The sequence below is a fragment of the Astyanax mexicanus genome, chromosome 2, assembly GCF_023375975.1.
Source record: "Astyanax mexicanus isolate ESR-SI-001 chromosome 2, AstMex3_surface, whole genome shotgun sequence".
In the NCBI taxonomy this organism is placed as follows: domain Eukaryota; kingdom Metazoa; phylum Chordata; class Actinopteri; order Characiformes; family Acestrorhamphidae; genus Astyanax; species Astyanax mexicanus.
In genome coordinates, this window is record NC_064409.1 from 59137868 (window position 1) to 59161566 (window position 23699).

At 37.7% G+C, this 23699-nt stretch overlaps 2 protein-coding genes across 5 annotated transcripts; both read right to left on the reverse strand.

The window, feature by feature from the left end:
- Window positions 1-3145: 3145 nt before the first annotated feature.
- On the reverse strand, window positions 3146-10639 carry lsm14aa (LSM14A mRNA processing body assembly factor a). 4 transcript variants are annotated; one of them, XM_007228189.4, is made up of 9 exons: window positions 10305-10639; window positions 8133-8290; window positions 7798-7936; window positions 7373-7639; window positions 7049-7132; window positions 5530-5709; window positions 4766-4928; window positions 4324-4564; window positions 3146-3611 (listed from the first exon to the last, which is right to left on the reverse strand). In XM_007228189.4, exons 1-9 carry the CDS (start codon window positions 10423-10425, stop codon window positions 3591-3593), a joined length of 1374 nt encoding a protein of 457 aa, XP_007228251.3. In that variant the 5' UTR covers window positions 10426-10639; the 3' UTR covers window positions 3146-3590. The 4 variants fall into 4 exon arrangements, with proteins under 4 accessions (XP_007228251.3, XP_007228250.3, XP_022527896.2 ...); XM_007228188.4 differs by having other exon boundaries at window positions 3146-3614; XM_022672175.2 differs by lacking the exon at window positions 7049-7132 and having other exon boundaries at window positions 3146-3614; window positions 7460-7639; window positions 10305-10638.
- A 1863-nt stretch (window positions 10640-12502) lies between these two features.
- amfra (autocrine motility factor receptor a) lies at window positions 12503-22653 on the reverse strand. The gene is made up of 13 exons (XM_007228191.4): window positions 21349-22653; window positions 21119-21211; window positions 20641-20805; window positions 20333-20485; window positions 20194-20234; window positions 19927-20059; window positions 19142-19275; window positions 18910-19020; window positions 17489-17679; window positions 17265-17368; window positions 17039-17173; window positions 15614-15804; window positions 12503-15022 (listed from the first exon to the last, which is right to left on the reverse strand). Exons 1-13 carry the CDS (start codon window positions 21601-21603, stop codon window positions 14830-14832), a joined length of 1899 nt encoding a protein of 632 aa, XP_007228253.3. The 5' UTR covers window positions 21604-22653; the 3' UTR covers window positions 12503-14829.
- Window positions 22654-23699: the final 1046 nt, after the last annotated feature.

A 23699-nucleotide genomic window follows, 5' to 3' on the forward strand; every position in this document is an offset into this window, starting at 1 on the left:
TCACATTTCTAGCCAGTGAAAGTTAAATCAAACAAGAATGTGACATAGGAGCACAAAATCAAATTTGAATGAATCAAATGGTCAAAATTAGTGAGCACAATAAAGGCTTTTTTATATATAAATTCTAAAACCTGTGGGCTGTATCTTCTACATGTCAGTCAGTGGGACTGCAAAATTAGTAGAGTGTTTTACGTTTCGTAAAAGCATCTGGTCACTTCATGCATTATGAGTATCAGGATTATATCTGAAAGAGGCTAATCCACATGAAAACGCAAGTGTAAACACACAAAAAGACAAAAAGGTACAAATCCAGTTACACAAACCACCTCAGAAGTGGTCTGAGATGCATTTGGGCCAAATGTTAGAGCAGTGTAAATGCTTTAGTATCTCAAACACTCATTCAACAACTGAAACAAACCTTAGCTGTGCAATGAGTGAATTTGAATGTTCTGCCCCACAAAGCAGTCAGACTAACAGAAGTCGACAACTAAACGTAAATGATTTGGCCAAATTCTAATCTCTAATCAAAATATAATCCAGATACTAGTCTCACGAAATGATCCGGTGTGAGCAGAGTCTTAGCATCTGTAGAATTATTTAAATGTCAAAATCAAGTGAGCATCATACTGAACACTATCTTCCTGTCAAGAGGTTTTATCTCCAAGACTGGGCCCTGGTTATTTGTGTTTCACATAGAGCTTTTAATAAGCCCAATTCATTTACTTGTGTGCCAGCATTATAGTAAATAAGATAAGAGTACTGCACAAATCTCTACTTTAACTTAAACCATATTTTTACAATTCTTTACGCAATTATTTTCAGCAGCTGAAATTCACTCTAAATACAAGATTAGTTTATGAAAGGTCTTTAAATGTGCTTATATATGATTGAGTGTACAAGTGTAGTGTTTGCTCTGGGTGTAGTGGGTTTAGAGTGAGTGTGTGTTTTATTGGGTTGTCTTGCCACAAGCTTTAAGCAACACAAGCTTGAGTTAAAGGGTGTAGATTAAGGTTAAACATGGCAGACACTTTAGTGCAAATTATCATCAATACATTTGCAGTGATTGCCATTTATGACATCATTTTATCTATGTCTGTATTACAATTTAAAATGTTAAGTCTTCTATTACCAAGTCAGAGTGATCGTAAGCAGAACTAATCTGCAACTCAAAAAACCATAAAGTGTTTGATAAGCAGAGCTTCTGATAAGCAGGGACAATAGGGACTTCAGATGCAGTATATGACATCACACACAGTGAAACATCCAATTGGGGTTGGAGCTCCTAGTGGGACTAGGAACAGATTGCACATAATGCACACCAACTACAGGTGTAGACAAAAAACGTACAACGTGTAAATACACTCCCAACAGTTTTAAGTCACTAGTCAAACACTATGATATCCAGTTATAATTTCAACAAGTGAGCATGCTAGTGAAACTTGAATCGGCAGGATGCATTAGCTCTACATTTGGTGACTGATATTATAAAATATACAGCGGCACCTCCCAGCTCCACACAGCTATACAACAGGCAATGCAAAATTAGTTCATGACTAAATATCATAACTAAAGTAAACAGCTTTCTGCAGTGGAGGATAGCACAAATACAGCCTCACTATACATTACATTCACCTACTCACTACACTGGCAGCTAGTGTAGCTTCTGTGCCGATCGATACACAGACCACTGTAATACTTTATTACAACAGCAGATTAACGCATCAGCAGCAAATACTCTGGTAAGTTATATGCAATATAGCGCCACTAGTGGCCAATTTTATCAGGACATTTAAAGCCCACAGCTAGTCAAACATGACCAGTAGTTATGGTTTGCAGATATTGACACCACCGTAAAAGTCAGAAGATAACTGTAGCATATCCAGATCATATAGACTGGTAGTCATATTCGCTTGACTATATTGCCAGGTACCAGTTTTTGTATCTGTTGCTGTCCCAAGTGCATTTAAAAAATCTGAACAGGCAAATACTTACAAAACGTACCTAAACCATGCCAAGAGTGAACACAAACATACATACATATACATATATATATACATATACATATATATAAATATATATATATGTATATGTATATATATATATAAAAAAAAAAAAAATAATAATAATAATAATAATAATATATATATATATATATATATATATATATATATATATATATATATATATAATCACTCTCAGTGTTAATCTAAAGGAATAGGACACTATCAAAACTCAAAAGCAATGTTTGTATTTATGTTATTTATTTATTTAATTATTCAGTTAAATAGAAGTACCGTAACAGTAACAGAGGAGAGATGTGGGGAGAGAGCGCCATCTACCCACCCCAGAGGAACATGGCCAATTTTGCTCTCTGGCTGCTAAAGGCAACACAGCACTGACCTGGAATTTGACCTCATGATTCTGGGCAACTCTGTCAGCGTCTTAGTCTCCTAAGCCACTCTGAGCCAAATGTGAACATTTATAAAATATATTTTCTATAGTTTCTAAATATATACTGTCCCAATCATGCAAAAAACAGGTATCTTCAAAATCCAAAATCAAAATCAACAAGATTTAAAAAAGTTTTTTTCTGTTCCTGTAAAATTACGGCCAAACATCACTTTAGACATGCTACCATCAGTCATCTAACTTACAAACAGTGGTGTCAAAAATGCATGGGTTACAGCTTAAAACTGACTGTAATTAAAATAAACACAGTCCATCAAACAAAGTCACAACACATGTATGCCTAGTACAGTGGGCAGCAAGAGTATATTCACTATATTTTATATTTATGTTTGAGACTGCGCTTTTTCCAGAGGCAAAGCAAATAATTAAGGAAAGGAACACTTTGATGTTTTACAATAAGAAATGCCTATTCAACAGAGTTGAGTTCTGTTGCCCATGTCTACCAGCTCACACAGATGATAAATGTTTTTGTTAAACTATGAATCTCACACACGGACTTTTGAAAAGATATCCAACAAAAATAAACCCCTCTCACCGAAATCCAACAACATGCAAGCTGATCGCACAGGTGAAGTGTAATGACACTGACTACCTAACCTGGGAGAATATTGTGAGTAAGTAGAAAAATACAGTAAAAAGCTGTAACTGAGACCCAAACTGGCTATTTTGGTGCTAAAGTGGGAACTTATATTTAGACTAATAATAAAAATAATAATTAATAATAATAATAATAATAATAATATAAAGCTATTTCAGTGATCAAAGTACTCACAGTATGTGGGCATATGTACACTTTTACTATACAGCTATTACAAGTTTAGTAGTGAAAAACCCAAAAATAAACAAATAAACAAAAAGAAAACCTTACGTCCCTCTGAAACATGCATATACTCAAATTCAACCATCTGGAACTATTCTTGTCAGATTAACATTTCAAAAGGCAGAAACATTTCCAATTCTTAAGAAGACATGGAAAAACTTGCATTTACATCCACCTTTTAAGTGGTCTATACCAGTGCTGGTGACAAATATACATCTACAAATTTTTATTCATTCCTGTTGTCAAAAGTAGTGACCAAAAACGTAGTTCAATCTTCTGGTGGACCCAGCTCCCATTTGCACTATGCAGCTACTTTGTTGTCCTTCTGGGAAAAGCATGAGAAACAAAACAAAGGTCAGACCACAGCCCCATAAAGTCCCATAAAACAAATGATACTCATGTCTCACATATGACTTATTTATAACATGAAAAACAGTATATTAGAATCAACATAAGCCACATTATCAACTTCATCTTTCTCTAAGCCTTGGCTGCAGCTGAGGAAGGAAAACCCTTACAAACACTGGTATACAAATGATCCTCCTCCCTGAAGAAACAGAAGATCTCAAAAGATACACAAGCACCACGTTTTTGTATCTCAGAAACAGAGAACACATGTTCCAGCCACAGCTGAACAAGCCTACAAAATGATCTACAAACCTTAAATCAGCTGCAGCCAAGACATGTATTCACACTGAAAAGACCCGTTTATAGTTTCCACCAAGTCACTAGGGGCAGTGTGGCCAAACCTAGCACTTTGTTTGAAAGACATACACCTCTTCTTTATTTAATGTTGTTACCTAATTAGCCAAATGCAGTGAAATTCATAAAATCAATTCAATGACATGCCAGCAGCTTTAGTCTTAACACTAACAATTACACTCAGGAAAAATCAGTGATTTTGAAAGTGGCATGATTGTGTTTGTGGGCTTAAACAAACTATGTAGTACCAATAATTACAAAATAAATCAAATGGGAAAAAACAACCTTTAAATTGTATTGATAAATATAAATATACAAAGGGAATACATTACCCTGTATTCAAAATCTGAGAACTCCCTTCCTCCTTGTCCTCCTCTGAACCCGCCTCTGTAGCCGCCACCACCCATGTGCGAGCCGCCAAACGACCCCCGTCCAGCTCCACGACCGCGGTTGTTGCGGAAGCCCATGCCTCCACGACCTCTGTACCCTCCGCGCCCTCTACCATGACGTAGCGGGAGCCCAAACGTCTCAGCATTCATCCGCCTTTCCTCTGCCCAGGTCTGCCTCCTCTCCCTGAGGAAAAATAATAATCAAAAAATCAAAAAAAAAAAAAAAAAAAAAAACTAATTTTTGGGGCTTCATGCTATATATAAGAAATGTACAGTTAACAAATCATGAGAAAACCCACACATCTCAACATTAAATAAGGTACACTTGAACATTATTTTTTCCTTGAGCAAAAAAGGAAAACGGATAAAATAAAGAAGTACCAACCTAATGTCGTCACAGGAGATGTTGTCAAAGAACGACTTGGACTTGTCATAATAGCAGTTGGGGCCTAGTGGATCCTCCTCTTCAGCATTGCCTTCACTATTCTGAGTATCCACCCCAGAGTCACCTTTATCTTCCCCGTTTACAGCTTTCTCAGTCTTTTCATCTTAACACATACAGGAAAATAATATATAACTTCGGCAGTATAAGATAAAATATCAGTATCCCCCTTATATCCCCCTTAATTTATACCACTGCAATAAATAAATGAGTAAAATCTGCATGTTACGTGTTTCAGCTAAGTAAGGACTCAGACTTTGCATTTTGTTTACCTAGCACAAAATGCAGTGCCAAAAAACTGACCCTGTTTACAGCCATGATTGCTCACTATGCTTAATTAAACAGACTGAAATGATAATCTTATTAAAAGAGGCAGGGGATGATTTTTCAGTTATTTTCCAATGACTTCAAAATATGAGGCCCACTCTTTGTCAGAAAGAAAGGCAGTTTTATGGTCACTGTTGCTCTGGCAATGAGAGCATGAAGCACAGTACTCTTTTGGTATTCCCGGTAATTAACAATAGTTTTGCCATAGTTATCACTACAGCATAAACCAACACTGCAGTCCTTACACAAAGCTAAACATGAGAAAAACAAATGTATAAATGTAACTGATATTGGCTTTTCTTCAACAACATGCCTTTTAATTGACAGGTAGACAGAATACTAATCAGATGTGTCTTAAATAAATAAATAATAAACTTTACCCTTCAACTTCAGTTTGCTCTGAAATTCCTTGTCAATCTCCTCCTTGTTAAACTGGGCATTAGCGCTTTCAAAGTCAAAATCTTTCTCAAACTTCATTGGTCCGTCTCTTCTCACAGGGAAACGCCCTCTCCCACGATGTCCTCCTCCACGACCACGACGGGGAGCTGGAGGGCCTGTAGCTAAATGACAGACATTTGTTTCAGGACACACACAAACTTCCATCTGCAACAAAAACTACAGAAGCCTGGCTAGAAAACTAAAAAAACATATAAATTATAAATCATAAAAATGTATAAAATACTAAAGGGAAACATGCTGATTATATTAGGCAGGTTTAGACACAAGTCAACATGTACAAAGAAAATGAAAAAGTACTGAAACTAGCAACAGACTAGGGGTGGGACGATATAATAATGATATGGCGATATATTGTACCATTTTTGTTTGCAATATATCAAATGTTATGCATCAAATATTAATATTTTATTGGAACATGCACACTATAAACTATAAATATAAAGACTTGCCCACCAATTTGATTTAAACTTACTCCACACGGTGGCACTAATCCAATGAATAAAGTAAACCTGCAGTGAGAAATATTGGTTCTCAAACTTTTTCTGTTTAGGAATATTTTATCCGCCTCAGTATCATAGATGGTTTAAAGTATTCTTCAGAATTGCCTTGAAATAAACTATGAAGTGCAGAATCACAGCACTGTGATATCATCATTATCGTGGACAACGTATCGTGATATCATATCACAAGATGTCCTGTGAATCCCACCCCTAGAACCGATACAATTAAATCATAATATAGACACTGTTGGTATCTACATGACAAATGTCATTAATTTGAAGATGACATGCAGACAAATAGCTGATGAGAGAAAGCAATCTATGAGAAATCACTCTACAGAATTACATGTTAACAGATCAGTTCAAGATTCCACACAAAAGACAAAAATCAAAGCCCCTTTCACAAAGATCTGTTAACTCCACATTAACAACAGCTATTAGGAGTCTTTGTCAATAATAAGTAAAGAATACTCCTCAAGTGCAGTAGTTTAATGCAAGACATTAAACTACTGCACTGTAAACCACTACATACCACCCCCAGTTTTTCATATTATCTATCTTCAAATAGGCCTGTGACTTAAATGAGAGGCATACAAACAACAATCAAAACTATGAAAAGTGGTTTGGAAAAGAAGATCATTTCCTTATGATGTAGCAAAGCACTTTTATAGATTCCGACATGTTTATTAGTCTAAAATATCCTGTTTAAATAGTGTATTAATGTTCTTCAACTTTTGATTAACAGAATAAGACAAACATGACATTTTTCAATACTGTTAAACTTTTCACTTGAAAAACGCTTTTCTCTGTGAAGGGGGCCGGAGCTTGATCAGCAGGAACATGAGTGTTATGAACAACATAAAAAAGCAGAAGATGTAGAAATCTGGCATGCAGTCTGACGGTATGGCTGCATGAAGACCATTATGGCAAACTTAACAACCTGCTTGCCGCTTAGAGGCATCCTTGTTTTCAGCTCTGGACTGATCAGACTCTTGTCGGGGGGCCACTTTTGGCGCATCAGTGCCTGAGAAGGTACGTCAATCTTAAAAACCTTGAAATCTTCAGAACCTTGTTCGAACAAGTGCGACACATCTGAAGATCATAACTTTAAATCTCTTTGAGAATGTTTGGGCCAACTATTTGGCTTAACATTTTTCACAGTTCATACATAAGAATTCAGAAATTCATAACAGAGCACACATCAAATGACATAAAATAAGACAACTGGCTTATCTTAAAATGACCAGTTCACCTCTGACCTCACCTGCTGAATGATAGCTTGAGCGAACTACACTAGCCTCATTTCCTGCAGCATGCCTGAGTCCTGACCATAGCCTAGGCTGGCCCTCACCCCTCCTCTGCTCTGGGATGTCCAGGGGCTTCTGGCTACCAGGTGCAGTGAGGCGTGCTGCAATGGGGCTCCTTCGGCCAACCAGTGCAGGTGCAGTGGCGCTGACAGAAGCGGCTGATGGTGCAGCAGATTCCAGCGGGGGGCTCTTCGGCAAGGACTCCAGTGGAGGACTGCTGCGAGCTGCACATAAGAACAGGACATTTCACACAACACACATCACTGATTCTGAATAGATGCCAGTAGTCAATATGATAACACTGAATAAACCACAGAAATCTCAGGGATTCCGTGACACAAACAATTTAAGCTTGATTTTTTTTTTACTTAAAAACACCTACCTCCAACAGCACCAAATGGGGGTGAAACCAATGGGCTGGCAGTGAACTGGCTATATGGGGAGACTGGAGCCCTTTTAAACAGCCCGTACGAGTTTCCAGAATGGAAAGAAGATGGAGCGGAAGAAGATCCCATAGATGACTGAAAAAAAAGCACAAGGTATAATACGGTATTATACACCATATCATAAGAATTCTTTATTTAAAATGTTCTGTTGTTGAATCATATCACACTATAACTGTGTAAATACTGTGTGCGCAAGTCCAGCTCTCACAATTCTAATATATGCTACTGCACTTAAGTACATAACTTAGCAATAAATTCTTGGCCAACATACCTGAACAATGGCTGGGTCCTGAGGCAAAGTTGGTTTGGGAGGTTCACAAACTGTCAGATCTTTTATGTCACTGCCTCTGAAGATGATGTACTCATAGGTCTCATCCCTAGGCAGTATAGGTCTGTCTGTGGGGCGATCCTCGGTTCCAAAGGAGCGCACTAAAAAGAAAACGCAGAGCTTAAGAACCAAATTTGCCCATCATATGTCACAAGCTATTCATTTTTTACACAAAGTGTGTATATTCTCTCCAACCACCTAGCTCACTTTTCATGACATGGGCACAGAGTAGCTAAAAGCAGAGTATAAAGTCTGGCCATCTCTTCAGTGTGTATTGAGCTTTAGCTGGCTGCAAACTGTCACGATCAGTCATAAGCTGCTGATGTAACCAAGTACACTGTAGCTTAGCTGACTGTCTGCTCACTCACTCTAATCAACTTAAAGGAGAAAACAACTGATTTCCCCAAAGTTCTGTGAAATTAAATGGTTAAAATGTAAACAACAACTCTCAAAGATAAATGTATAGTAATTTATCATCATTAAATCTATAAGTGCGATATTACTGATGCACTGATCTGCACTGCATATTGTGATGTGTCTGTAGGGGTGTGCCATATCATATCATACAAAACAAAATTGACAACATTTTTTTAAATATTGTAAACGATATTATACCCCAAAATGTCGTGCCATATCACTCACCCCTAATTATCACATCAGGGTACTACTTTTTTTCTGTTTTCAGCAAAAGGAAAATTCACACTGTTCTCATTTCTCATGATATCTACTAGAGACAGATTATATCTCAAGTGCAATATATTATTATCATGACATTTTGAGTTCTGTTACAAATATGATACAATCATTGGATTTTTTAATATCTCAGGTAAGGGTATGCCATATGTTATATGCAATAATAGAATACATTTTTTACTTCTTTGCCGTAGTGTTGATTTTTTTTATTCAGTGTTTCGTCATATTGCCAAGAGTATCGTTATCGCAATAATACCAAGAAATATCAGGATGGGCACTCAGAGTGGTCAAGCGGGCAAAGTGCTGCCACTATGATCGGGAGATTGTTCGAATCCCGATCATGTAGCTTGCCATCAGCTGCCGGAGCCCTGAGAGTGCACAATTGGCCTTGCTCTCTCTGGGTAGGTAGATGACGCTCTCTCCCTACATCACTCCGAGGGTGATGTTTAGCACAAGGCGTCTGTGAGCTGATGTATTGGAAAAGAGTCGCTGCCCTTTTCTCAGTGCACTGTGATACTACTCGGCGATGCTGCATCAGCATCAGTTCAAAATAAAGCAGTGGCTGACTTCACGTTTATCTGAGGAGGCATGTGCTAGTCTTCACCCTCCTGGTGTTGGGGCATCATTGATAGTGATAGGGGGAGTCCTAATGAGTTGGTTGAGTAATTGGCAGTGTAAATTAGGTAGAAAATGAATGAAATAAAATAAAATTAAATCATATCATATCATATATTATTTTAGGGCCATTTTACCCACACCTACTACACAGGCAGAAATACTTATTGTACACCCCATCCATTAAATAATGCTGACATTTTGTAAACCCTGTTTTAAAACCCTGAGATCGTGATGTTTAGCTGATGTTAAACTTTAAAGGTTAAAAAAATACATTAAACTTTTTTGTGTAGTTGTTAGGTTAACTAACGTTACTGGTTAGAGCTAAGAGCCAAGTTACGTACCAAGCTTTATAGTTAAGTTAGCTAACTAACTAGCAACATAAATAAATAGACACACGCGTGTTTAACTGTGTGTGTAGAGTGTAACAGCTAAGCTAATAGTTAAATTACAGTAACAGCTAATAATAATATAAAGTAACAACCTCTATCTATTTAGCTGGCTTACACTTGTTTATTTAGTTAGCTATACACGTCACTTAACTAACAAGCTAGCTAGCATACAAATGGCGCTAGTTAAGGTCTAGAAAGTAGAAATCCACCCCAGGATTTTGTTCCAACTGCTATGGCGGCTCTGCTGCGGCTAAACTATACACTGAGCCCCCGAGGCAGCTGGAACTAAATCCTGGAGTGGATTTCTACTTTCTTGACCTCAACTAGCTCCAATTTGCTGTTGTGCTACAGTAAAAACGACGCAGAAAACACGAACATTAGCTGGTCTAAAAGTCTCGCAGCGAGAGGGACCTACCCTTAGCCAGGGCGACCGTGGAGTTCTCTGTGTCGATGGTGTAGAGGATGCCCTCATAGCGGATCTCGGCCTTGGAGATCAGGCTGATTTTGCTCCCGATGTACGGGGTCCCTCCGCTCATTCTGGCCCAGAGGTCGGCGAGATTACAGCTAAAGTGAACAGATCTCCGTCCCTAGACCCCGTCCGGTCCGGTTCGGGTGTCAGACAAGGCTCAGCAGCAGAGCTGGTTCACTTCATTAAATAAGAAGGATTTTCACACAGTCACTGCCCCGCTTCTCCACTAGCTACAACATGGCCGCCTTCATTTTCAGCCCAGCTCAGGGAAGTGGCGTCACGAGGGCAAGCCGTTTTAGCTCCTAATCCCCGCCAGCAGCAGCAGCAGCAGCATCTCCACATCCAGCTGCAGTTCACTGACTACTGTGTGGATCTGTAATCTCTGGAAAAATAAAAGACAACTTAAAAATGATGAGTTTATTTTATTTTGCCAAATTGAAAACCTCTGGAAAATAATCAATAGATAGATAATCACGAGCAACCAAACCAAGCTAAACTACTTGAATTTTTGCACCAGGAGTGGCATAAAGTTATCCAAAAGCAGTGTGTAAGACTGGTGGAGGAGAACATGCCAAGATACATGAAAACTGTGATTAAAAACAGGGTTATTCCACCAAATATTAATTTCTGTCTAAAAATGAACTTGTTTTCTTTGCATTGTTTTCTTTGCATTCTCATTTTCTGCAAATAAATGCTCTAAATGACAATTATTTATATTTATTTGGAATTTGGGAGAAATGTTGTCCGTAGGTTACAGAATAAAACAACAATGCTAATTTTACTCAAACATATACCAATAAATAGCAAAATCAGAGAAACGGATTCAGAAACTAAAGTGGTCTTTTATTTTTTTCCAGAGCTGTATATGGATTGGCTAAAAGTTGAACAACTAAATAAAATAATTATTTTAGATGGTACATAAAATAAACTTAATTAATAAATAAAAAGTTAAATCTAAACATTAAAATTCAAACATCTGTTTGAATTGCTTTACAGTGTTTTCGTTTGCTTTCTCCATTTATATATTCCTCCATCGATTTATTTCTGAATTATTTGCTGTTATTGTTTTTTATGCATATATTCTATATATTCTTTTTATGTCTATATTTTTACGTTTCTTTATTTTTATTTTTTGAGAAAATAAATAAAAGCTTTACCCATATATTTAAATGCTAATTTACTTTTTTTATTTTATGTCCTACAGCCTATATATTAATTGGACAGTGGTGCAGTGGGTGATGATAATCATGTCCAAGTGACAGGATATTATACTAGTTCCTGTTCCATCATATATATCATTATTTTATTATTTTGTTAAAATAATAAAGATCATGATAATGAAAAGGCTAATATTAATTATATATATATATATATATATATATATATATATATATATATATATATATATATATATATATATATATATATATATATATATATGACCAAATCCTGTTCAAACAATCCCATCTCTGTTGTCTTTCTTCAGGTCACACTGTTGGGTTGGACTGCCCCTTTGTGATTAGTGCTTTACTTTACTTTAGCTTCCGTGTAAAAAGAATTTATTTCAGATAATTTTGGAAAGTTTTTACTGGTCCGTTCATTAGAAAATTTTGACAGAGTGTAAGAGACAGTTTGTGCATTCAATTTTTTTAATAAACTAAAATTAGACATTTTGTTTATACTTGTGTATATTTTATTTTATTATTGTGTGTTTATACTTGTGGACATTTTCAATGTTTCTCTTCTGGTGCACCTCAGCACCAAAATGTTGAGTAAAAAATATTTTTGATGGCTAAATCTGTATGTCAAATAAAATATTTTTGGTGTTTTCTACATTTGCAGTAGTCATTAGCCAGACACTGACGCTACATTTTCTCTGTTCTCCATAAATCAAGTCCTGCTATTAAACTTATATAAAGCTGCTTTGTAAAAAGCACTATATTAATAAATTTGAACTTCATGCAGAACAGATGTGTGCAAAACTCAAGAATGAGTCATATCCTTCTGTAGACTCCACAGATTCTATCTAAACACTTCATGTGATCTCCATCCTACTAAAGCCTAACAAGTTTTTGAATTGAACATGATTTTAATGTGTCTGTAAATGAACAACTGAGACGCAACAATGACGCACAACAAAATACTTGATTAAAAGCCTCTATAGTAGCTCAGAATTTTATTTTGTACAGGGTCATTTCACATTTATAATACAGTCTTCATTACAAAATTATTTACACATTTCAAACAATCCTTGATCCACTGTTGAATTTAGGCACAAATTAAAAAAAAAAAATCTAAAAAAAAAAGATAGTTCTTTTAGATTTTTAACAGATGTGAATCACATTTTCATTAAATAGTGATACAAAGTGAATCATCTGAATCAGTTGCAGAAATACTGATCAAAAGGTGCAGCTGTGCAACCACAGCATATAGCTCCAGAAGATGTGACCTGGAATGAAAGAGCTGCATGAACTCGTTAGAAACACTTATCACAACCTCCTACCTCAGGTACCAACACAGTCTTTGGGAATACTTTAAGAAAGATAAGACAGATACATCACAAACAGTGATATTCCATGCATAGAAGAGAGGCAGCAAGATGAACAAATTGAAAGAAAGAAAAGAACAAATTGAAAGAAAGAACAGAAAGTGGCTGGTAATTGTGAAATGAGAAAAACAAAAAAACACATTTGATAAAATAGGTTCACAGTGTAAAACAGTAGTGACTGCACATCACTACACAGACAAGACCAGTTTAAAATTCTCTACTCATTCTGAAACAAAACAAAAGAAAACAATGCTGTAGTCAGCATTTCTTGTTAAGTGTAGCTGGTTAGTGACTCTGCATCTTGCATCACCCAGTAAATATTTTCACTCAGTTTAAAACAATAATAATTTAATATACTAGTATTATGAAAATTGGGCTTTTTCTACCTTTGAGCTGCTCTTAAAGTTATAACACTAACCTGCATAACTCAACTCACTGCGACTGAAAACATGCAAAATGACCTTAGAATAAACCTTCAATCTGATTTGATTTAACATTCAGTATTGCTTAAGGTTATTATTAAGTTAGAATAACTGAATTAATGCTCATTAAGAAGCAAAAAACATAAGCATTTTTAGGCATGAAGTTAAGTGAGAAAACTGCCATCTGTAGCAATTGTTGAAGAAAAATCCAAATTAAATGGGATTTTCTTCAAAAGCATTATGTTTTTCATAACTCACCTCCAAACATTCCAATCAACTGTGTGCATCTTGCCTCACTTTATCTTTAAATGTACCACAAAACAAACAGCACTAACGTGGAGCACAGAAACATTCCACCCAATTATGTCTACAGTACAACAAATAATTGAAGGGAACACAAACAAATGCAATTATAAATGCCAAAATACATCTGAATAGTGTAACATTGACAAACAGTTAGAGAAAGTAAAGTAAAAGTTTTTTTGCACACGTTTCCAAGAAGAAAAAGAGCAAGGCTAGTCAAGACGATAAGCCTTAACTGTCTGTAACTGCCGGTCTGCATCTTCATAACACCAGAAATTTGCACTGCGATCAGACTAAAGGCATTCAAATAATTTCAGTAGTCTTTAAAACAGCACACCAATGCCTACAGCTCTATAATGTGCTGGTAGTATTAGTAAAGCCTAATCCATAAAGCAAATTACGTTTCTAATTCTGGCCCAGAAGTCCACAAGCTTTAAGGATCTGAATCATGAAAAATCACAACAATTCTGGAGGTGAATAACAAGTCATCATTTCAGCATGTACTTGGACATGGAGGAAGCTGACCATTGAATACAGCCCATGTCTAATAAAACTAGCTCTTTAAAATGATAGCATGAGATATTGCTTTAGATTAAAATAATCAAAGGTGAATTTAATACATTTTTGATTCTAAAAATAATTTATATGAAACATTGCTAAATTAAAACAAATACAATGTAATGCTTGCATTACTGAGGACCTACACCAAAAGCGTTTGCTGCCTGCTATTCAGATAGCCCACTTTAGACAAGACTCTTCAAGCGGACTCTGAAGAACCGCCAGGATTTGGGTTTACAATTCTGTCCCAAGGTTCACCAAGTTCCTTTATATTTACATATAAAGGAATGTACAGCAATAAGCCCATGATTGGGCAGATAATAGACTGAACGTTGGAAAAGGTTAAAATGACACATGCATAGACTTTTTTGCAGAGCACAGCGAAGCTGGTGTGTCACGTATTAACATTGTGCAATATAGATAAGTGTTAAGACTGAGTAGACACTGAAACTTATCTGAGAAACAACCGAGCTGCTGAAGTTTACCTAGCTTGCTGGGCTCGGCTGTATCACGGCACAAGCAAGTGTCATGCACAATTTTGCTTGACTTGAGATGAGGGTGACCAGGAGTTCTTTTCCATGTCAGCCTTGACAGGGTTGAGCGAGGCAGAGCTGGATGTGCACAAAGGTGCTGTCCCACTTCAGAGTGGCGTGTCTGGCTGCCTCTGCATGCGCCGCTCAGCTGCAGCTGCTAGCATCCTGCGGCGCACGGTCACAAAGTCCGAGGTGGAGTCTTCATCCTCCAGGGAGGGTAAGGTATCGTCACCCTCAAAGGCAGTGTCAGCAGCTGAATTAAAGGTGACTACTTCTCCAGAACTTTTGTTCAGATAGCGTCTACAAAAAAAAAATGGGCAGGTTAAAGAACTTGGCTATTACAAAACTTGGTGTCCTAAACCACTTAGGGAATTGTTACTTTATAAGCTCTATTTAATTATCAATGTTCAGATCAGATTTGGCAATCCTCCAAGTTCACCTTTATAAATGCAAGTGACCTGTCCATAAACAGGGTCAATGTACTTTTGTTAATTATTTTAAGTATATTAGTCTCAGCATCACCAAAAGCATTTAGCACATTTATACAGGCAAACAGATGCATTACATAAGATTTGACTGTTCATGGTAATGCTGCATGTCACGCAGCAATCACTTCACACACAGCATTTACAGGACCGGGATTTCCACCTCTAGCGGGGTTCAGCGCGGTTGTTTTGGTCCAAACCTGATTGCGATCACTAATTTCACACCAGCTGAAATTAACCGCACCCAAAAGTAAAAACGTGCCAGCGCCTGTTTTACCAGACCAAATAGTGCTGGTGTGAAAATGCACTTAGTCAATACCATCTACTTGTTATTTAATAAATTGTATAAAAAAAATACATAATACTAAGTTTAGATTTTAGACAAGCACAAAGACTAGAAAATTACCTGCGTGCTCTCTGCAGCAGTTCCTCCTTTCTTTGCAGTAGCATCCTCTGTCTCTCATCAGCAGACTTGGAAAAGCGACTTCCGCGCACTTCAAAATCCTCGGTCTCTGCAGCTGGAACCTCTGGACCACCACTGGCACCTCCTGACTCATCTGGGGATGAGTTTAACTGTATGGATGTCCGCTCCACAGGCTAAAAGCAACAGTATGATACACAGATTAATGAAATGCCCGCTTTCCATGATCACCATGCTACTAATTGTTAACTTTGAAACTTGAGTCAATTTTATCAAATAAAAATATATTAAGGAGTTTGACCATTATCATCTTGTGTGTCACTGATACTATTTGAAGCTGCGGGTACACGAAAGCTGTCTGTGGCATGGAGACTGGAACTCAACACATGCTTGTGCTTGCTGTCCCCTGGAATAGCCTGGCAAATTTATAGCTTGGGATCACTCCAAAATTAAAGTATACTGGTGGAAAAACAGTATGGGTTACATTGGGTCAACGATGACAAGATTCACCTGGTATCTCACAACTCGGCTTGGCTGAGGCCCTGGTTTAGGGGGCTGCTCAATATGAATAAATAAGAAAGAAATATAAACTTTATCTTTTTTTTTTTTTTTTACATTCACGTTTGACAATGCATAAATTCATGTCTTATGCTAAGCTTTTGGCAGTCAATATGTTACATAGACCAACACTTCACAAAAAAGAAGCAGGCTAATTAACTTGTCCAAACCGTTAGCAGTGTGAAGCTAAAAGCAAGGAATATTCAACATTCCATCAACAACATTTAATCACCCCTGACACAAATATTATAAATATATTTACAAAAGTGACCATTAAAAGCAAAAGGAGGAAGTAGGAGTTCTAATAAAGACCTCAGTTTAATTAGTCCCACTGTACAGTCCCAAGTCTGAACATTAAATGGAAAACATATATGGACAAAAGCATTAGATACCTAATTATCAGCAACTGAAAAGCTGAAGCTGAAACCATTAATAACAAATGGTGCCCTTACTTTGTTGTTTTATCATATACTGTAATAGTTTGCTGCAGTGGATTAACAGCTATATAAACCATATATTGGGTTTAAAAAGGGTGTTTGTCCCTCCAAAGGCTAATATATCCAACTTTTCTAAAGCAAATAAAAGTAAAAGCAACAGAAATGCCCTTAAGATAGTGCTGGGTCTCTCCCAGGGGCAAACAGATAGGCTAAGTGAATAAATATATATTATAAGTAGTATTGAAATCATTGAGATCCTGATTTTGTGAACCTACCACACACACTCACACACTTCCTTGTCTATATAAAGACATGGATTTAGCTGAAACATGTTCCCAAAGATCATACTTGTTCTTCCTCAGCAAGAGATAAAAGTTGTGTTGTCTGTTGCGTTACCAGGGGTTGTGGAAATTACCTGAGCAGGGAAGGGCACCTGGATTCTGCCCTCCAATATGTTATCTGTGGTGACTTCCACAGAGCGGGTAAGCTGCAGATCTTGCAGGACCAAGTGATAAGGAACCTGGGGAAACATCTCCTGGATCTGATGTGCCTATTGAACCCAAAAAGAACCAGCTTTACAGCAACTATCTTAAGTTATTGGAGGTTTCACAAGATTATAATAACTATTTGAGTATGCTCACCATGGTGTTGAGCTGAGAGTTGTTGGCCTGTGCAATGCCCAGGATGTTGGTTGTATGCATGACCTCCACAGAGAAGCTTGGAAGCCAGCTAGCAATTCGAGAACCTTTAAACACATTAGAAACACTATACTTATGAAACGAACATCAAGAACATTGGTAGCAAAACATTGTGTTTCTTTAATACTCAGAACTGTGCCAGGATTGGTACAATGACTACATCTTACCATCAAAATGAAAGAAATGGTTATGCTGGTTGAGGTGAGGCCTGGCATCAGCCCCAGGTCCTGCAGCCATGTTGTCATCTATTTGCGCTCTCTGGCCCTCTTCTCTCTCTCTTCCACCCTCATTGATATTCAGTGACATACGACACGTTGGACAGGAGGTGTCCTGCTCCAGCCATGAGCGCAGACATGAACTAGACACACACAAGCACAAGGATATATAGGTAAACAAGCACACAAGGATATACAAAGTGAACAAGCATACATTACAATTAACACAAAACAAATTACGTACAAGCATACACAAATGTACATTTCTATTAAAACCTATTATTTCTGAATGATCTGTAAACGACTACACATTTTGCTCCTTCAAAGCCATTTAAATAAAAAATCCCAACTAAGGTTTCTGAATTTTCTTGTGAAAGCTCTCTATTCAGTATGAAAGGTGTAAAATAAAAATAAATCTATTTTACAAGACACAAAACAAATAATGTCTAATGATAAAAAGTCCACACAGAAACACAGAACCAAAAATATGTATAACAGATAGCATCTTGCAATTTCTTGTGACCTAAAACAGCTAGTGGGTGCTGTCAGATCTGATTAATGGAGTGAAATTGTTCCATATTTTTCATTCTTTGGTTTGTGCAGACCACCTCAGTTTTCCCCTCTTTCAGTCATGCGATGAAAATGAGATTTACAAATGTCAAGCCAACTAATCAATGAAACTCACTGCTAACAATTCTGCAGCACTGAAACTGTCAATAATGTTCATTGTTCTGATATAGTATAACCATTGTATTCAGTTTTATGCTGTGGCCTACATCTTTTCATGAGTTTCATGAGTGACGTGTACATCTTAAGGCTGAATTACATTTCTGTATTTCTCTCTGCCGACACGCTCACATATAATATGCATGCACCCAAAACAGAACACAAAACTTAAAAAGAAAAGTGTCTTGTGTTTTTCACTTCCTTGTTTTTGTAAACATTTATGTTCTACACATTTTTCTGACAATTAATTCTTTAACTGATTAATTTTGTTCTAGCACTGTTTCATCCCACTAAAAACACTTCCAGACAGCCCATTATTGTTTGCCTGAAGCAGAGGTTCACTGTGTGTCTACAGTGATGAGATTTTAATGGTGTGCACATTCCATCCTCTTTAACCTAAATTATTCCATAAAATAGGAGAAAACGTGTCTGCCTTTTGTCTGGACTTCTGAATTAATTCACCTTTAATATAATCCACAAATCCACTACAATAACTATAGTAATAAAATAAATATTGCATGAGAAAATATTTAAAGGGGCAAACACTTTTCTGTGCATGGTACACTTATTCACACCTCTATGAAAGTATACCATACTCACAAAAAGCCATGCCATTTTAACCAACTGCAAAACTGCATATGGCTTACTTGTGGAAGAGGTGTCCACAGGGCAGTTTCCGTGCTGAGGTCATTGAATCCCAGCAGATTGCACAGTCATCGTTATTGGCAACCAGCTCATCTGGGGTTGCCACTGCAAACCTACACAACAAAAAACAGGTAAAAGCACACGTTTCAGTACAACGACTAAACACAGCGTTCATGTCAGTGGTTTTCCGACCTGAACAAACAGCAAAGGTTACATCATGCACAGCCTTCTAACCTGGACTCCATGTTGTCAATAACACGCAAGTAGTTTTTGTGGCGGCGGATTCTCCTCTGCACCTCATGGAAGAGGTAGCGCAGCTGCATGAAGATCACCAGACTGGCCATAGACAGCCAGATATTCCCAAAGAGCTGAGACAAGAAGATAAATTGACAGGTCACATGCTACTTTTCATATGAATGAAAAGGCGAAGTGTAGCTTTTGAACAAACAGACAGAAAGAATGAAAAGGAAATAAATAAATACTGTATCTGACATTTTACAGTATACATAACATCTAACCTTAAGAAATAAACAAAAACAGAATGACGATCATTTGTTACAGGTCACATGTATTATAGGCTAATACTAAGCTAATATATAATGGCTGTACTTCTAAACCATGTCTGATCACTTAGAGGCCCTGATGTTGTGAAGTTATTCAGTCCAGCTCTTATACCTTAAGCATATGAGCTCAATCTGTCCAATTACAGCAGTCACCTCCTCTTTAAGCAAGCACAGAGCTAAAGTTGTAGCAATCTGTCAAGAGCAGTCTGGTTCAGATCCAGTTCTAATGAGCAAGCAATTACTCATATTTGAAAGAATAAATTAAAGATAAAATACAACCATGCTCTAAAGAAGATTTTTTTTTATCCTAATAATACTCTTGATCTAAATGATCTGTGGCTGCACTGTAGTCCTAGTCCAAAAGGTAGACTCATCGGACTGCAAGAATGATTCAATTAAATGCTTAGCATTACATAAAATAAGCTGCTTTCAAATCAATAACCACATGCCACTCACCAACATGTGAATATGATGCATCAGGTCAAGACAGAGAAGAGCAAGCTCCATAATGAAATCAGTGTAGTAGACATAAGAGCCTTTGCTCTCCCAAGTCCCCTCATGATTCAGGTCCCACAGGTGAATAGAGTACCTAAAAAAACAGTACAAGCAAAACCTCAGTGATATATTTTTCGAAGCACTTAACAGCTCAGGTTTCTTTGCCTGCAAGTGACAGCATAAACGGCGGTACACTCGTAATTGATACTGGACTGACAAAATGCTTACCTTATAATAACATGTCCAGTGCGCACCGTAACAAGTAAACACTGCAAAATAGAAAAGGATTCTGTTTTTCCATTCATAAAACAACTATCAATTTCCTCTCTAGTGTTACAGAGAAGCTCGGAAACTGAAAAATCCCTACCTCAGCTGTCATAAATGCAACAGTATGCATGCCATGAAGATGTCCGACCAGGCCACAGAGCGCAGCTAGGCCTCCACAGCACAACAGCATGGACACTAGCAAGGCCAGTACTCGCACATGACTGCTCATGGGGGTGGTTGGGGAGAATGACAGCTAGGGGGGGGGGGGAAACAGAATGAATGAATATCTGAGTGTGATTTCCTTTTAAATTCACAATTCCACATGAAACAGTAGATAAAAGAGCTATATACTTAGTTAAATTCAAAAACAACCAAGAATTCTTTCTAAGTGCTTATAGGAGTACTCACATATTCAAACCGATCTTTACAGAGCTGAACCATGAGATGAAGGAAGATAAGTACAGCAAACCACAAACACCACAGCACTACCTCGTCCACTGTTTGCACATTCAGCACTCCAAAGATGAAGATAAATTTATAGAAGATAAAGTTCCAGAACTTGTCCTTCAAGTGCTGTTGGGATAGAGGTAGCACAGAGACATAGGGGTTTCATAAGAAAACAAAAAAATCCCCAAACTCTGTTGTTAGAACACAGAGGTGTAGCTAAGAGGAAGCTTCATAAAGCAAAAGGTTAAACATTCTGGCAAATAACAACTACAAAAACTGCAATGTTCAGTAGTCTTATTGTGAAAATATTCATTAATATTAATATGCTTTTTTTTTATTTTTGGCTGAATAACTTCAGTCTGAGAATATTTTGTGCATCATTGAATAAAATGCTTCTTCAATAATCAGGGCCAAGCCCTATGCAAGCTTTTGCGCTCACCTGTTTCTCACTGACCCGCAGAGGACCAAAAACAATGCACTGGATCACCTTGGCGATTAGCATGAGGACACAGCATGCTGTATTCACCATCACCTGAAGAGATAGGACAGTGCAGTTTGCTTTGGGGGGTGATTACTCGTTGATCTTCATAAACACAGGGACAAAATAAGCTAAATAATCTATAAGGACGCTGTTTGCTGTCACAGTGGACCATTAGTAAGAGCACTTACCCAGACGAATAAGTTGTCGGCGATGAGATACAGCAACACGTTAGAGGCAACATGTTCAATGGCCTCTCCTTGATCAGCTTTACTGTCCTCGATGGGCTCGGTCCGGGCGTCCTCTGCTACCGGAGCTGCGGGCTCTGGGATCTGGGTTACAGCGGTGTAGGCACTGAGGATCGAACCAGCGAGCAGGACTGTGCTAAGCGCAGTGTAGGTCTGCAGGCTGGGCCAGGGGAACCTCTCCAGAAACAACAGGGGCATGGCGAGACTGTCCAGTGTGCACGTCTTCAGATAAAGAGAGGGATCTACAGAGAGGCTTTCTGTGTTTACACTGAAATGTTTACACTGATGATGAAATGGGGTGGGAGCAGTACTGTGAGCTCCCGTCTTCTATAACGTTAGATATAGTTTAGCTAAATAGTTAATTAGTTAACCAAGTTATTTAGCAGGCCTAGTTGGCTATTTAACAAGCTTTATTTAGGATTCAGGTCACGGCACGAACCCTGTGAAGCTGGATAGCTACCAGGTTAAATAGATATATAAGTTAGACAGGTAAGGTAAGTTAACGTTAGATAGGTTACCTAGACACTAGGTAACCTTAGCTAGCTAAATAATTAGCTAGCAAGTTGAAAATTCGTTTCTGTGCTGTCACAAGTCCTTAGAACTTAGAATTGGGAAAGCTAACCTAGCTAGCTTAGCCTGACAGCTAGCTATCAAAATCTAGGTTAGCTTACGTGTTGTCTGTTAGCTAAGCTAAGCTAGTTGGTTTAGCATTACGTGTAAACAACACAAGACACCAGTGAAAACGACTAACGTTAGCTAGACTAGACTATTTAACGCTAGGTTACATGCATTTTTCTGCTTTTCTCGGTTTTAAATTCCATTACTACAGATCTCAGGGCGGGCAAATGTTTTAACAATAGCTACAGTTTCACTGGCAGTGCCTGTGGTCTCCAGCAAGACAGGTTAGTTAGCTAGAGAAGCTAACAGGCTAAAGCCAGCAGGGCTATAGCTCACCGCTCCAGCTGAAGCCTCGCCTCTCAGTAATGTCAGTAATATTCTTAAGCGGATTAATACGAACTCAGGCAGTCAGGGGGAAATGCCGTCAGTGACTATTTCAGGCCGAGTTCGCCCACAAATGTCCGAACAGAACTTGTAGTGCAGGCTGTGTTACAACTACAGGACTCCCGGGGTCCGCTGTGTTCGTCTCTGTGTGTGTCTGCTCCAGTCTTCCAGTTGTTTCTCGGAGTTTCTCTCTCTCTCAGCTTTTCCGGCGCTGCTGACGCAACCCGAGCCTCTTCCGCTGTTTACACAAGAGAACATGGCGCGTATCACTCCGCCACTGTACTATTGCTGCGGAAGGCGCTGATGGGGGATTGTTGTAGTTCTAGTTATACAGCATTTAATTGCTGGGAAGTGTGTAAAAAAAATCATTAGTTAAACTATCGACTTCAGAGTGCTAAAAAAAGTCTACCAATCCATTACTGAACTCTCCCCAGTATAGCTGTAGAAAGGTAACCTACAAGCCCCTATGGTGAAGTAAAAAAAATAATAATAATGCGTTGCCACGACCTATTAAGGCATGGGAACGAGATATAAGTCCTGGCCATATACACCACTTAAAAATTATGGGTTTCTTTGACTTTACCAAATTGAAAACCTCTGGAATATAATCAAGAGGAAGATGGGTGATCACAAGCCATCAAACCAAGCTAAACTGCTTGGATTTTTGCACCAGGAGTGCCATAAAGTTATCCAAAAGCAGTGTGTAAGATTGGTGGAGGAGAACATGCCAAGATGCCAAGATGCCACCAAATATTGATTTCTGAACTCTTAAAAACTTTATGAATATGAATTTGTTTTCTTTGCATTATTTGAGGTCTGAAAGCTCTGCATATTTTTTGTTATTTCTGCCATTTCTCATTTTCTGCAAATAAAATCTCTAAATAACAGTATTTTTATTTGGAATTTGGGAGAAATGTCTGTAGTTTATAGAATAAAACAGCTATTCTACTAGTTCATAAGCAACTAATACAAGATGCTTAGAAAACTATTGCAGGTGAATACCTCATGAAGACACTGAGACAATACCAAGAGTGTGCAAATCTGTCCTCAACGCTAAATGTGGCTAAAGTATAAAACATATTTTAGTTTAAAATATGTTTGTGTGGTCGGGGGCTGCAGTAGCCCCATCCACAACGTTTAAAAACCACTTCTTTAGATTTCCCTCTATACTTGCCTTGTCATTGTTTTTATTAGTTATTTTTGATTTAATCTCTCCACAAACTTTTTTTTGCAAACTGTTTTTAAATATTTTTAGCAAACAATAACTGTTGTGTGGCAAACCAGTGAGTTAA

Bases quoted from the DNA above. Each gene is read 5' to 3' on its own strand.
- lsm14aa (XM_007228188.4), bottom strand. From the start codon at position 10,425: ATGAGCGGAGGGACCCCGTACATCGGGAGCAAAATCAGCCTGATCTCC. The intron at 7,640-7,797 runs GTAGGTGTTTTT...TCTTATGTGCAG, and splicing joins CCCATTTGGTGCTGTTGGAG to CTCGCAGCAGTCCTCCACTG. The intron at 4,565-4,765 runs GTTGGTACTTCT...ATTTTTCCTCAG, and splicing joins ATCTCCTGTGACGACATTAG to GGAGAGGAGGCAGACCTGGG.
- amfra (XM_007228191.4), bottom strand. From the start codon at position 21,603: ATGCCCCTGTTGTTTCTGGAGAGGTTCCCCTGGCCCAGCCTGCAGACC. The intron at 19,276-19,926 runs GTGAGTGGCATG...TTCTTGTCTCAG, and splicing joins TGCATCATATTCACATGTTG to CTCTTTGGGAATATCTGGCT. The intron at 17,174-17,264 runs GTGAGCATACTC...TGGGTTCAATAG, and splicing joins ACTCTCAGCTCAACACCATG to GCACATCAGATCCAGGAGAT.